The 14,153-nt window shown below is 34.7% G+C and overlaps 1 protein-coding gene across 1 annotated transcript; it reads right to left on the bottom strand.

Annotated features, from left to right (window-relative positions):
• Nucleotides 1-205: 205 nt before the first annotated feature.
• LOC116410907 (protein FAM135A-like) lies at nt 206-13,095 on the bottom strand. Its single transcript, XM_031902519.1, has 20 exons — nt 13,002-13,095; nt 11,586-11,665; nt 10,717-10,853; nt 10,546-10,616; nt 9,123-9,302; nt 8,178-8,298; nt 7,362-7,515; nt 6,439-6,488; nt 5,983-6,135; nt 4,975-5,048; nt 4,290-4,447; nt 3,421-3,847; nt 3,192-3,271; nt 2,993-3,084; nt 2,347-2,444; nt 1,975-2,126; nt 1,757-1,861; nt 1,159-1,272; nt 625-951; nt 206-270 (listed from the first exon to the last, which is right to left on the bottom strand). The coding sequence occupies exons 1-19, from the start codon at nt 13,076-13,078 to the stop codon at nt 746-748; spliced, it is 2,529 nt and encodes an 842-aa protein (XP_031758379.1). The 5' UTR covers nt 13,079-13,095; the 3' UTR covers nt 206-270; nt 625-745.
• Between the last annotated feature and the right edge of the window lie 1,058 nt (nt 13,096-14,153).

The raw sequence follows: 14,153 nt of genomic DNA, 5'->3' as shown, positions 1-14,153 counted from the left end.
GTTTTCTTTTTTTCTCTGTTGTTTCTTCCATCATGTCAGAAAATCTGCAAATAAACAATAAGTATAATAAACTACAAGTATAATATTATCTCTAATGGCATGCATTTGATATGTGCATGATCCACTTCGACAGCTCATACTTGAAATAAAATTCCTTTATATATATAAGGACTTATATATAATGACATATTTGTTTCTCTTAACCGCCTCCCTCCCGCCCATTAGAATTTTCTTTTTTTCTCTGTTGTTTCTTCCATCTTAGTATAAAATCTGCAGATAAACAACAAGTATAATATTATCTCTAATGATGTTTATTTGATATAGCTTGCATGACCTTTTTGACAGAGTATACTTGAAAATAAAATAATTTTATATATATAATGACATATTTGTTTCTCTTACCTGCCTCCCTTGCCACCCTCACATTTTTTTTTTTTTTTGCTGTTTTATCTGTCTTGTTAGAAAATCTGCAAATTAGATTTTCTAACAAGATGGATCCTTTAGGCTACAAATGTATTGGCAGCATGTTATATATCTAAAAGCTTATATCCGTAATGCATTAACATCAACAGCTTATGGGTAGGTTAAAAATGAAATGAGATCTGTCCAAATTGGCAACATTACCTTCCTACTGTGGCAGTCATTCCGCAGTCAGAAACCAGAGGACTTTGCCCAATAACAATACCACTTTCATTGCAATATGCAATTGACAGTACAAGATGCCAGGCTTGTCAGTTGCTTTCATCTATTCAAAATATTTTAGGGCAGCTCCCCTAAAAAATCTTTCCAAAAATGGCAGAAAATGAAGAAAGTGTATATGGGCTGTTTGTCCGATAAAAGTAAATGGTGTTTTAGGTAGATTAAAAACAACATTGTATCGGACTAAATTGCAATCCTTATTCTGCACAAGAGGAGTAAGGATGTTTTGGATCATCTCAGCATAAACTTGCCCTAAAGAAAAAAGAAATACACACTATTAATAGACACGTATTTATTTATGCTAAAGTAGTTGCTAAAAAACAAATGTGAATGTGCTAAAGAAAGTGCAATTAAACCTTTAGGGCTAAAAGAATGTTAATTTAGGACTTTTTGCTCTTGCCATAATAATTAAAATTATTTATAGAATTATTTATAGAACCTAGATTTTCTGTTTCTTACCTGAATAAGTATTTTTAAGAGCGGCTTTGCACATTTCTATGCGAGCTGAGTGAAAAGGAGCAAAGTAATCCTGTGAGGAGCTCACTAAAATTACATGCTTGAAGTACTCCAGACCTGTAGTAAAATAATACACAGATTGATTAGAGAATGAAAGACGGAAAGAGAACTGGCACTGAAATGCAAATACATGTACTATATGTTCTGCTAAAAACATTGTAGGGCTCATTTACAAGCACAAGTGAGGTGTGCAAAGTGTGTAAGATGTCATGTTAATATACCCACAATGCAGCATTTTTGTCAGCAATTACAGCATAAATGTGGATAAGGGGTGGGGCGCATTGGCGGTTATTAATAAATGAGCCTTTTGGTGTATTCTGTTATCACTTTAGTAACTCTGTTCTCTTCTACAAGGCAGGAAAGGAGAGGACTAGTTGAAACATTAATGGTTATTTATCCTCTGTTAATTCTGTTATTGACAAATCAATTACAATTTCTTGAATTTTATATTTCTGTAATACATGTGAGACAAATGTAAAAGTTAATCTAGCAAATCTGTCCATCACTGAAAGTACAAACTAATGGAAGGGGATCTCCTTACCTGGTTTCTTGCTAAGGTTGTACAGGAAAGTTTGTCTAATATCTGGGTGATCTCGAAATCCCAGCTGCGATAGGGAGTTTGAGGCATGCTGTAGAATCCACAATCCTAATATAGAAAAAATACATATTTCATTAGAAATATGGAATATATAGAGACATTTTTAGACATTACCTTCAAAATTAACCACTTAAAGAGACTTGCGGTCAACAATAGCTTACCTTTATTAACAATAGAACGTTTGTTGTAGAGAAGCCCCAAATGAGGTCCAGCTAAGGACAGGAAAGTATGCAGTTTTTTCAGGTAACAACTGAATCCTGGTTTCGCAAGAACTGCACGGGTGATTATTGTTCCCAAAGAATAGCATACAAAGCTGCAAAGAGGATGAAGTAATTGAAAAAATTGAAGCAATGCTGACATCATAAAGCCTGAAGTGATGTATTAAATATTTTGTTACTATTCTATTACTATTTAATTATTCAAGTGGCATTAGAAATCCAATGTAACAATGAAGAATTTCCTCCCTTTCTCATTTAAATTATTTGTGGTATATATTTGGCAATTTCTTAATAACGACTTCATAAAAAGCTTACCTGATCCGGGATACTGTGAGTTTGTTATATTGGATAAAATGTGTAATTTCTTTCAGAAGACAATCAGCACTGGTATCAATATTTTTATGGGTGTTACCCTGTAAAGACAGTAAAGATTACATAGAAGATGCATAATTTAACTTGTCTGATAAAAAAAAGTAGTTCTTTATGGCATGAACAATTTTATAAATTTAAATACAGATGGATTGCAGGCTATTGCAATTCCACAGGAACAATGAGGTATCATGGGCGACTAAGAGAAATCACTTAGAAGACACTATATTCAGAAATTCAGGTGTTCTATTCTATTAAATCTTCTAAACTGTGACAATTTAAATGGAAAGATTTAAAATATATTATGCCAGTTTAGAGCAGATGATTTCAGATCTTCAGCTGAATAGTACCTTTTGCTTTCAAGTATCTAGTTTGACCCACCCCCTTTGCTCAATATAAACTTATAGATATATGAAAACATGGTTGTAACAATCACCCTAGTAATAGTTAAAACAGCTAATAAGCATTCATCTCCAAATATTATTCTAAGGTGTAATCAGGCTTGGAATTCCCTTACTACTTTAAGGCCCACTAGGGGGAGAGCCCTATATTTTGGGAAGTTCTGGTTTAGAGATACTCATTTTATACATACCTCGTTACTACTACTCATGCAAATCTTTATTCTTTCACGAGGAAGTCCAGATTCAATGTAATGTCGGATTAAATAAAGATCTTCGGTACACCCTAGAAGCACAATAAGCTTAGTTTAAGAAACAAAGTAATTCATAAGATGCATGTCTACTTATGCTTTCCAGAAGATAAAGAAATGTAAAAGTGTTATTTATTTTTACCTCCTAAACCGTGCACAAATACAATGACATGTACTCCTTCAGCTGCAGCTGCAAATGCTTCTTGGGTGGCATTAGGAATTCTGTAATGTAAATCAAAGTATAAATAGGTTATACAATGTATAAAAGGGTACTTCTTTTAAAGCTGAACTTCTTAACTTTAAGTAAAATAATTGTATTGTAAATTACGCTATACATTATAGTTAATATTGGGTTAAGAAAAAGTACTTACATCTGCGCTGGAGCAGAGGGAGATTGTTCATTCCAGGGTCCAGGGACTTTATCAGATCTGTATAATTGGTCACGTGTTTCATATTCTTCTTTCAGATCATCAGTTTGGCTCTCATCATCTGTGCTTTTTGTTTCAGATCCCTCTTTGCTGATTTCTGAAAGTTGTAAGTCTTCCTGCAACTGATTTATATCTTCTGTTAGAGACTCAACTTTCGGATTATCAGCTTGGGTCTCATCATCTGTACTTGTTGTTTCTGATTCCTCTTTGCTGCTTTCCGAAGGTTGTGGGCCTTCCTGCAACTGATTTGTATAATCTGTTACAGATTCCAGTTCGACAACATCAGTTTGGCTATTATCATGTGCATTTGCTGTCTCCACTATAGAAGAAAGATCTGGAGCAGCAGCGTGGTCAGATGTTGAACAAACTTCTGAGAAAAAAAATGTTATTGTAATTTAATTGCAATTTAAACCAAAATCATAATAAAGTCTAAATAAAAATAACTACAAAATATTAATCATGGTAATTAAATAATTGTAGTTAGGGTACAAGCTAAATAAATGAAAATTCCATTTGACCTAGAATTAGTATTACGTTGCTATGAGGAGCAGCTACATACATACCCAAACTCATGTATATGTTTTTCTTAGTGTTTTTATTATACACATTTTATTTCCTATTTATTCTGCCAATCTCATTACTCAGTAATGTCCATGACACTTAACTGTTTATATACTTCATTATTTATTTAACTTTCCCCCCACTGCTTCTGCATTTATCTGTCTGTCTCCTCAACTACAAATCACAGTATATATAATACAGGCTTGTAAATGAGTAATGTCAACATCAAGAAACGTTTTTTTGCTACATACCTTCGTTGATGTGTTCTAAATACCTATCTTCAAAAATAATAGGCATATTTTGAATGTCTCCATAAAGTTTAGGGCAATCCATTGGAAGTGGGGAGATAGAGCTAAAGTAAGAAGAATCTTTAATAGCTCTGGATATCTGTAGATGTTTCTTCGAAGAACTGCATAATAAAAAGATATTTATTTAGAAATTAAGAGTCTACTGATATCTTAGGACATATCAAATCATTGGTTACTTTCATGCTTTGAATGTAAATTAAATTTACAACAACCGCAACAATAATGCTCTTTAAATTCAGATTGTACCTAGTACAGCATTTTTTGGAAAAATAGAAATGCCTATATTGATTTTGATAGCTTTAATCTTTTAGAAATTGTACTGCTATCTTTTTTACATCCTTTAACATTGTTAATGATTTGCAAATCAAAAGGAAAGGGTTTCTCTGGCATCAGAGAATAGCTAGTAACTACTGTACTTCTACAAACAAACACAAAATTGCCCCATGTAGAGTAACGCATAATCCATAAAAACACATGAGCAATAAGCTTAACCATTGTACTCCATGTAGAATAATGAATAATAATCTCTGGTTGGTATGAGTTATTGTTATTAAGAGAGCTAAGGAAATCCTTCAAAAAAGATTTAACAATGAGGCATGGATACTGAATGGAGAAACACAATACTCACCTCTCTTTCTTATATGTTAAGGCTTCTTCTCGATCATGATCAAGACAAAAGAAAGCCTCAGACCATCTATGTTCCTGTAAAGCAAGTACAAAACAATGACTAAATAAAGTCTTCAGCCATATAGCAAAACTGATTTTTTTTATCTTAAGTTTCCAGTTTTACCCACCAACTTCAAAGAAAACATTTCTGTTTATTTAAGCAAATCTAATTTAACAAAGACCTGTTTAATCTATGCAAGGTGATGCCATAGTATGAAAAACTATTTTTAGCTATAGGGAATCATAATTATTGTTTTTATTACTATCCTTTATATAGTTCTGATGCATGTAAAAAGGTCTGCAATAGAATTGCCTAGAAATATGCCAAATATCACCAATTTGGGCACAACAATTCATGTAAAATCATGTGTAGCAAAGCTGTGATTCCTTGTGAATGTCTAGTGTAAATCGATAGTGTAAAACAATATGCGTGTGGAAAATACAAAGCAAACTGGGATAGCTGTTTCTACCACTTTTAATGCTACCAGGATTAGTCCCTTTCACTTCAATGGGTGCTAAACTGTCCTTTATACCTTGTAGTGCTACAACAGGGCTTTATAAATACATCAGTTATTTTCCCCCGGTTTTACATCTTTTTAAACATTAAATATTCCACACAATGCTATGAATACAGCCTTAATTTTGAATTATTGCTAATATGTTCTGTATGGCACAGGCATCATATCTTTTGGGTGTAATGGAGGGAAATGCCATAGAATAACAGTTTTTAATGGTTATGGGAAAGGCCACAATTAATCTTTTTATTGGCCAATGTAAAATTAATATTAAATATCAATTTTCCTATGCTTGCATATTTTCTGTTATCAAAATATAGCTCGCTATTATTCTTATACCAAGCACATATTGTGAAAGTATGTTAAATGCTTTTAACAAGAGTGTCATCGCAGTTTTTATAGAATTGTGTATAACACGGCATAAGATCTTGCTCAAGTTTTTTTTTTGTGTGTACCTGTAATTCTTTGTGCTTTTCAGCAACAATGGCTGTGAAATCATCACTGAATATACATTCAGTAAAAGTTCCCCACAGATGCAAAAGATCAGAAGAAAGTTTTCTTAGGTCCACATGTATGTGGTTTGCCAGTTCAGAAAGATCTTCAATATCCTGCAGGAGAAAATAAACATTGTAATTTATAATAATGACAAAATCTCATTATTCCAACATATTATAAGTATCATAAGTACTTCAAATTCCATTACATACGGGAAAATACCAGAATCATAATAATGATAATATGCTAGTTTTTCAGAAATGTCAACAACAGATACAATGATAAAACATGTTGTTAATGGTGTAATGTTATTTGAACTATTGCAAATGAGCAAAGTGCATGTTAGGAAGTGCTTTATTATCTTAAATTGTTGTATTTGATTGAGCCAAAGGTAGAAAAAAGGGGAGCATACATACCTTAATTCTTTCACGTAATTCTGTGAAGCGAGCATCAACATCAAGTTGTTCTAAGGAAAAAAGAGCATGTAAATTTAAAAAAATCTTTAAACAAAACCCTACTTTTCACAGAAGTCTGTACATATATTCTTCAAATGTACCCACAAAAATAAACAGTTATCACATTCATCTTGGATTACCCTGCCTTTTCTTCAGTAATTTGAGGCTAAAGGGGCAGAATGCTCACTTTTTTAACATGAGTTTGGCGAATAGAGCTTGTGCTAAACATGCTTTCTGATTGCTGTTTTAATCATGGAAAATCCATGTTTTTTTGGGCAAACAGGTACACTGAAGCTACTCCATGGTTCTTGCAAGGTAGATTCCCAGTGCATAATAAACTGCATAATAAACTGCTAACAAATGGCGACAAGTCACAATGGAGGGTGAAGGGACTTGGTTTGTATACTGGTAAGTTAATTACCTCTCTCATAAGGAGCAAACATGGAGTAGCATCATTTACCCTATTAGCAGGGCTGTATTTATAATAGAGCACCCGAGGGCCAGTTATTTAAAAAAAAAATGCCCCAGCTGGGGGTGTAGGGGGTTGGGACACTCTTTGAAAGTGACATCACGCGCATGGTGCACGTGACATCACTTCCGCTACGCTGGTGCGTGTGACGTAGGGGCTTATTTAGATCTGGTGACTAGGGTAGCACCGGACCTAAATACATCCCTGCCTATTAGCCCTGTTTAGCTCAAAAAATAGCAAAAAATATAGATTATTTTTGCCCCTTTAATTTGTTAAAAGCAAACCGTTCCACTCATTATTACTGGCAGTTGTCAACACAAGATGGAACAGTACAATAAGTGTGGAAAAACAACGAATCCTACTGTTGATTGTGTTCAATGATTTTGCACAAATAGTAAAAGAAAAAAGAAATTACCAGGCATGATGTTGACTAAGGCAGGTAGAGTCTTTACAAGGTCAGAAAAATAACTTTGCAGTCCTTTATATGACAGTAGCAAGTAGGTGCAGAGCATAGAATGAAAGTTGTAGGCGTGCTGTAAGAAGCATTCCTGCACTACAAAGTTTCCATCCTAAAAAGAGAAATGAAGACAATAAACTTAGTTACATTCAGTTATTTACTATGTCCAATTTCATAAATCTTCTGTCTGAGCTGATGCTAGGCATACATGACATGATGTACTCAGTTGGTGAAGGTGACAAGCAAGTTGATCTTTGACAGATGTAGCCACCCACAAGGTAGGTTAATAAATGAACATTTATTTACAGACATCTAGTGATGAGCGAATCTGTCCAGTTTCGCTTTGCCCAAAAAATTGCGAGCTTCTGAAAAATTGCAAAATGGCGAAATATTTGCAAAATGCAGGTACCGCGCAACTTTTTTTTAATGTGACTGTGACTTTTTTGCCACGACTTATTTGATGCAAGCCTGATTTTTATTTTGGCATGGCCACAAATATTTTGCGAACTGCTTAAAAATTTGCAAAATGGCGAAATATTTGCAAATGCGGCTACCACGCAACTTTTTTATGCAACTGTAACTTTTTTTGCTACGACCACGACTTGATTTTTGCCATGACCATAACTTATTTGATGCAACTGCGTTGCGATTGTTGTGACCAAGCCTTTTTTTCCCCTCACTTGCCAAATTTTTGCAGCAGTTTTGTCAATGGTGAAATTTGGAATTTCGCAGCGAATCCATGCCTGGCAAAAACATTTTTTTTTCATTACTTACATCTGCTGCTAACTCCGGCTTGTATGTTTGGCCAAAAACGGCTCTTTGCAGGGTTGGGACTTTAGACATTTTTCTCATAAATGGAAAAATTCTTGTTAGCCACGTTTTCTTCTTTCGAAAGCTGTAAAATAGCAACCATTACAAACATTTGACATATCTCTAAAGGCTCACTTGAACAAGAAGTCAAGTAGAATTGCTGCAACTAGTTTATACACTTCTAAATTAGTTTTAATAAAAGGAATCTTGCTTATCAAAACAATGTATTACCACCTTTTCCACTGGGAAAAAGGCAAATGTTCTGCTTTTAAGTATTTGTTATGTGAAATTAATTATATTTTTGTTTTTTTGTTGTTGCAAAAATTCAGTAAATCATAATGGACTATATTATTAAGCCCAAAAAAGTGTAGCGATGATTGCTCTGAGGAGATAACCTACACTAATTTCAAGGAAACAATGTCCTACAGTGGCCAGAATGACTTGAAAAATGGCAAAATGGTTTGTACTTATACTCTGTAACATGCTATTTTGATAAATGAGGTAGTAGTATGGGGGTTGGCCTGAAAACCTGCAAGTATGACAGGGCCTTTCTTTGCCCTGTTTTCCCTGCCTATATTCTGCATTTTCCAGTGAGAACAGCACCCATGTCCCACCAACTTTTCAGTGATGCCATTACCTACAGCATCTGACATCAACACAAAGCACAGACCAGGTCCAATGAGGTTTGGAAAAAGGCAGATTAGGGTCAATTGCATAACTAAAATGAAGCCTTAAATGTTTTGTTTTAGATTACTGTATATTAAGTGCAACAACTATAAACATAAATTCAATAAAAAAATCAAATCCTCAAGACAAAATATTTTGTCAACTTAAAACAGCTTCATTAATGGAATATAAAATATATATATATATCCTTACACATTAATGATATATACAGTATGTACTTACCTAGTATGTGGCGGTTGTAAGGCTACCAAGGTACCATGAACCACAATGGATACCATGGTTATTTGGGAAGCCAGAAATAATAGATTCCTTTGATCATGTATGCCTCTCTGGAGGTTAAAATGTAACTTTAATTCTCTGCTGCAATTTAGTTTCATTTTACGTTCATCTGGTTTCTTATCTCTATTAAAGGGAAACAAAAAGAAAAATAATTTTATTAAATGGAGTACAGACACCTGCAGTCACTTGCTAACATTTCTGATAACATTTTATGTATTATTCATTGACATTCATGTTCCTAATACAGTATTTAAAAAGGAATACAGCTATGCACTTAAAGGGGAAGGAAAGGCAAAGTCACTTGGGGGTGCCAAAATGTTAAGCACCCCCAAATGACTTTAACCGCTTACCTTGTACCCCGGGCTGGTGCCCCTGTTAGGAGAAAATAGCACCAGCCCGGGGCACCTGGAGCGCAGCGCTTCCTCCTTCCGCCTTCCACTTCCTAAACTGCCGGTGGCCGGGCATGCACAGTAGAGCGAAAAAGCCGACTTAAATGTTATAAGTTCGGCTTTTCACTCTACTGCGCATGCGCGCACAGCGAAGCCGGAAGGAGGAAGCGCCGGCAGCTACCCCGGGCTGGTGCTGTTTTCTCCTGACAGCGGCACCAGCCTGGGGTAAAAGGTAGGCGGTTAAAGTCACTTGGGGGTGCCTAACATTTTGGCACCCCCAAGTGACTTTACCTTTCTTTTTCCTTTAAAGAGAATGGCATTAGAATGTATTACTAGACAGTCGGATTTTAAGGGGCAGTATGCTCCCTTATTTAACATTAGCTTAATGGATAGGAACACTATTTGCCTATTGTTTTAACAAGTCATGGTTTTTGGTTATATTTTAAGCTTGAACATAGGCAGACAGGGATATTGAATCTATAAGGAGTAAGGATTTGTTATATTATTATATTATGTTATATAATTAGGGATTTAGATAATTAGATTACAATAAGAAAAACCATACATTTTTCATGATTCAAAAAATATACTACAGGTATGGGATCCCTTATCCGGAAACCCATTATCCAGAAAGCTCCAAATTACGGAAAGCCTGTCTCCCATAGACTCAACTGTAATCAAATAACTCAGAATTTTAAAACTGATTTCCTTTTTCTCTGTAATAATAAAACAGTACCTTGTAATTGATCCCAACTAAGATATAATTAATCCTTATTGGATGCAAAACAATCCTATTGGGTTTAATCAATGTTTTATTAATTTTTTAGTAGGCTTAAGGTATGGAGATCCAAACTACAGAAATACCCCTTATCTGGAATACCCTTGGTCCTGAGCATTCTGGATAACGGGTCTTATACCTGTACCTCTTTAATTTTAATATATACCTTAACATTAATTTATAGATGTTTTGTACTTACGTATAATCGTCCTCTTTATAGTATAGGCGAATGGACATTTGAAACTCCAATTCATTTAGAATCTCTTCAATCTGTGATCAAAACATAAGCACAAATATGAAATATATTGTGGTAAACAGTACAAGAAAGAAGATGCAAAACTAAAGTTAACATTTCAGTAAAAATCCTTACCTTGTTTTCATTTAGCAGCATTTCAAACTTGAACATCATCACATTTTTAAGGGAAACCTCCTGCTTTGGTTGATCTATTTTAAAAATTTCGCTGACAATTTCAGCATCTGGGCTTAGGACTTTTGTATCAAATTTTCCTAAAAAAAAAAGATATTTTACAGATTTAGAAAGAAACTGTAAATTAAATTGATTTCTTACAAATAATCTAGATGTGTACTGCTATACTGTAAAATCTAAAGGGTTTGTTTATATCTGCAGACGCAGTGAAAAATCTGCACTTTCCCCTGAGTTGCATCTAAAACTACTTTCAATAAAGGTATTTGTGTCCAAATGCACTTTGATATAGTTGCACTCAACAGCAATCAGTCCTTGCTGCCTTCTATTCCAAATTAAGAACTGCTGCATCTATTGACACCTGGTATTCTGCGAACTCTGGAGCTACCGTCACCTCTTGAGCAGGCAGGCGATAACTCCAAGGTCTCCTCTGCGGCTTACGTCAATAGATGCAGCGCACATACTAAAGAATTGGGAACAGGTGTCATTTTGCACACCGAAGGTGCCAAACAGACTTGAAAAATATTCAGCACAACTGCATCAGATTTACACTGGAGTGAACACGCAGTTGCATTCATATTGATGAATCAGATGCATTTGTACTAGATGCATCATGCGAGACGCAGTGCAATTCAGTCCAATTCAACATGGACAATAATGCATGAATTCTGGGAAAAATAGTGCATTGTGGAAAAAAAAACTATGGCAATCTCGTCTAAAAGTGCAATTCTCTGCTCACTGAATCAGGGTAAGTGAATATACCTTTATATCTTTAAATAGGTATGTGTAACTACAATATTAGTGCAACTACAAACCTGCAGATCCCAGAAGCTTTGATTCAATCGTATGTGGAATTGTCGAAGGGATTTTCATACACGTTTTAATCATGTAATACCTATCAAAAAATAGTAGATGACGGTTAATGCAAAAAGGGAAAATATGCAAATAGTCATATTCAGTTGTTACATGTATATCTTTTTTTAAATAATATTAAATAAAATGTTTCATTTCATGTAAGAGTCACTTTCCTAGTATGCTTATGTGCATGCTTTTTAGTGCCCACTGTTTCATTCAGCTAATAGGTCCTAGACAAACATTATAAAATGTATGTGCAGGGCCGTGTTTGTTTCTTGCATTTGATTTTGATCTTGATGTGAATTTTAACTTTTGATAGAAAGACAATTTGAACTTATTAAACTGGCTAAAAGGCATAAGTATATATATTAAGGTTAGTAATTGTTTACTACTATTAAGGTTACTTACTAGTAATTGTTGACTTACAAGACTTTGCTATGATTTCTTATATTTTATAGATTAAATGGTGTACGTAACAGTATTTTAATATATGTGCCCTGGATTTGGATTACACTTGATGTGTTAATGACTCACAGAGTTATTTACCAGGCATCCTGTATAGGGGCCACCATCAATAATCAAGGGGCCCCATATTACTAAATTCTCCAGGGGCCCCATTTATTAACCTACCAGTCACCTGGGCCACCTGGACCATAGTCCCTGCCATCAAGTAGAATGGGCCTCAATGAAAAAAATATTCCATATACATGTGGTCATTCCCCTGATCCACTGCAACCCTGCCCTCTCCCCTCCTGTGAATTGGACGTTTGCATCTTTGGGGTCACTTCTGCCACAGGGCTTTTTACCAAAGTACCCACTGTTTCCCCTTGTTGGCAGTCCTGGCCCTGCACTACTATAAAAAGGTACCTTTTATTATTACCATTTTCCTAAGAAGCACTTTCTTTTTGGGGTTCAGTCTTTGGCCCTAGTACTTACATTTTGGTTTTAAACTGTGATACTAGGGAGCAATTATGTAACATCTAGGGGTATATTTATTATGCTGTGTAAAAAGTGGAGTGAAGCAATACTGGTGATGTTGCCCAGGGCAGCAATCAGCAATTAGATTTCAGCAATTCAGCAAGAAAATCAAAGCAAAGCAAAGCATCTGATTGGCTAATATAAACAACATCACCGGTAATGTTTTACTCCACTTTTTACACAGCATGATAAATATACCCATTAGTGTGCAGTGGAAGTTTTTTCAGTTTTGTATCTTTTATCTATTGGGTACTGAGAGCTACAGTATGTATAAATATATATATTTTTATGTATGTATTTATAGGTATATGTATACACACACACACACACACAATATCCATATAATGCAATAATATTTTAACTTTAAAAAAAAAACAACAACTCTGTGAAAGTCTTACCCTTTTTCAAAAATCTGAATAGCGTAGAATTTGCTCAGTTCCATAGAAAATTCAATTGTGACTTGAACAGTCTTCATTTTAAAGTTTGATTAAAAATAGCTAAAAAATATATAGAAGAAAGAGATTAATCTTGAACACAGAAGAAACGCAGATAATAGACATAGAATATATTGGCATTATGACCACTTACACATTAGGGTTGATTCACTAAAGTGCGATAACGCATATCGCATGCTTTTTTGCGTTAAAATTGGCGCAAAAAAAACGTGCAATTCGCTAAAGTATTATCGCGTGGGTTGTTGCATATTGCATGCATTAAATTTCACACTACCACCTTTGCGTTAATTAGTGCGCAGAAATAATACTAACGCATGATTCACAAACACTTAACGCGCTAAATATCGCATTAGCCTGTGCGAAAAATAACATCTACTTGAGGCAGGCGGTAATTATAGAAAAGTACAGTTAATGAGCTTTTGGCAATAAAATATGGACTTTGCAGTGTGATTTATTCAAGTATGTGTTGGCCCTAGAGTGATGCAGCCTTCAGTTTGCAGGGAAATGGTCATTTTCATAAAAGTAGTTTTACAAAAGTAATGCCGTGTAGGGCTAATATGGCGTGCGGTTTTTCGCACGCGGCGACTATTTGTACGCGATGCGTTGATTAGTGTGCGTTCCGTCAAATACCGCACGAAAATAGTCTTTGCGACTTAAATAATGCAAACAGCATCGCGTCTAAATTAACTTTTAGTATGTTATAGAATGGCCATTTCTTAGAAACTTTTCAATTGGTCTTTATTTTTTAAAAATCTGAATTATTTCATTATAATGGAAGCTATGGGAGATGGCCTTTTTGTAATTCTGAGCTTTCTTGAGTTTCTGGATAACAAATCCCATACCTGTATAATGTTCTAACCGTGTGAGTATCAGATCTAAAAAAAATTAAATATTCTTAAACATCACTTACTTTGATAAAAAAAAAGAAAAAAATGCTTTCAATCAGCTTTAGAAAAAATCCTCACTGACAGAAAGCTTGTTGTCTCTTGAGCTGTGTAAGCTTACACTGCTACAGGAGAAATGACATCTGTTGGTACTTAGCTCTGTCGGTTGGGTAGTGTGACATCACAATGCACTGGATGATGTTGTTTCAAT

This window comes from Xenopus tropicalis, chromosome 5 (assembly GCF_000004195.4).
Source record: "Xenopus tropicalis strain Nigerian chromosome 5, UCB_Xtro_10.0, whole genome shotgun sequence".
NCBI lineage: Eukaryota > Metazoa > Chordata > Amphibia > Anura > Pipidae > Xenopus > Xenopus tropicalis.
Note: the sequence above shows the minus strand (reverse complement) of the source record. Positions and strands in the feature narration are given on the sequence as shown.

Bases quoted from the DNA above. Each gene is read 5' to 3' on its own strand.
- LOC116410907 (XM_031902519.1), bottom strand. From the start codon at position 13,078: ATGAAGACTGTTCAAGTCACAATTGAATTTTCTATGGAACTGAGCAAA. The intron at 6,136-6,438 runs GTATGTATGCTC...TTTCTCCTGCAG, and splicing joins AATTACGTGAAAGAATTAAG to GATATTGAAGATCTTTCTGA. The intron at 2,127-2,346 runs GTAAGCTTTTTA...TCCTCTTTGCAG, and splicing joins CTCACAGTATCCCGGATCAG to CTTTGTATGCTATTCTTTGG.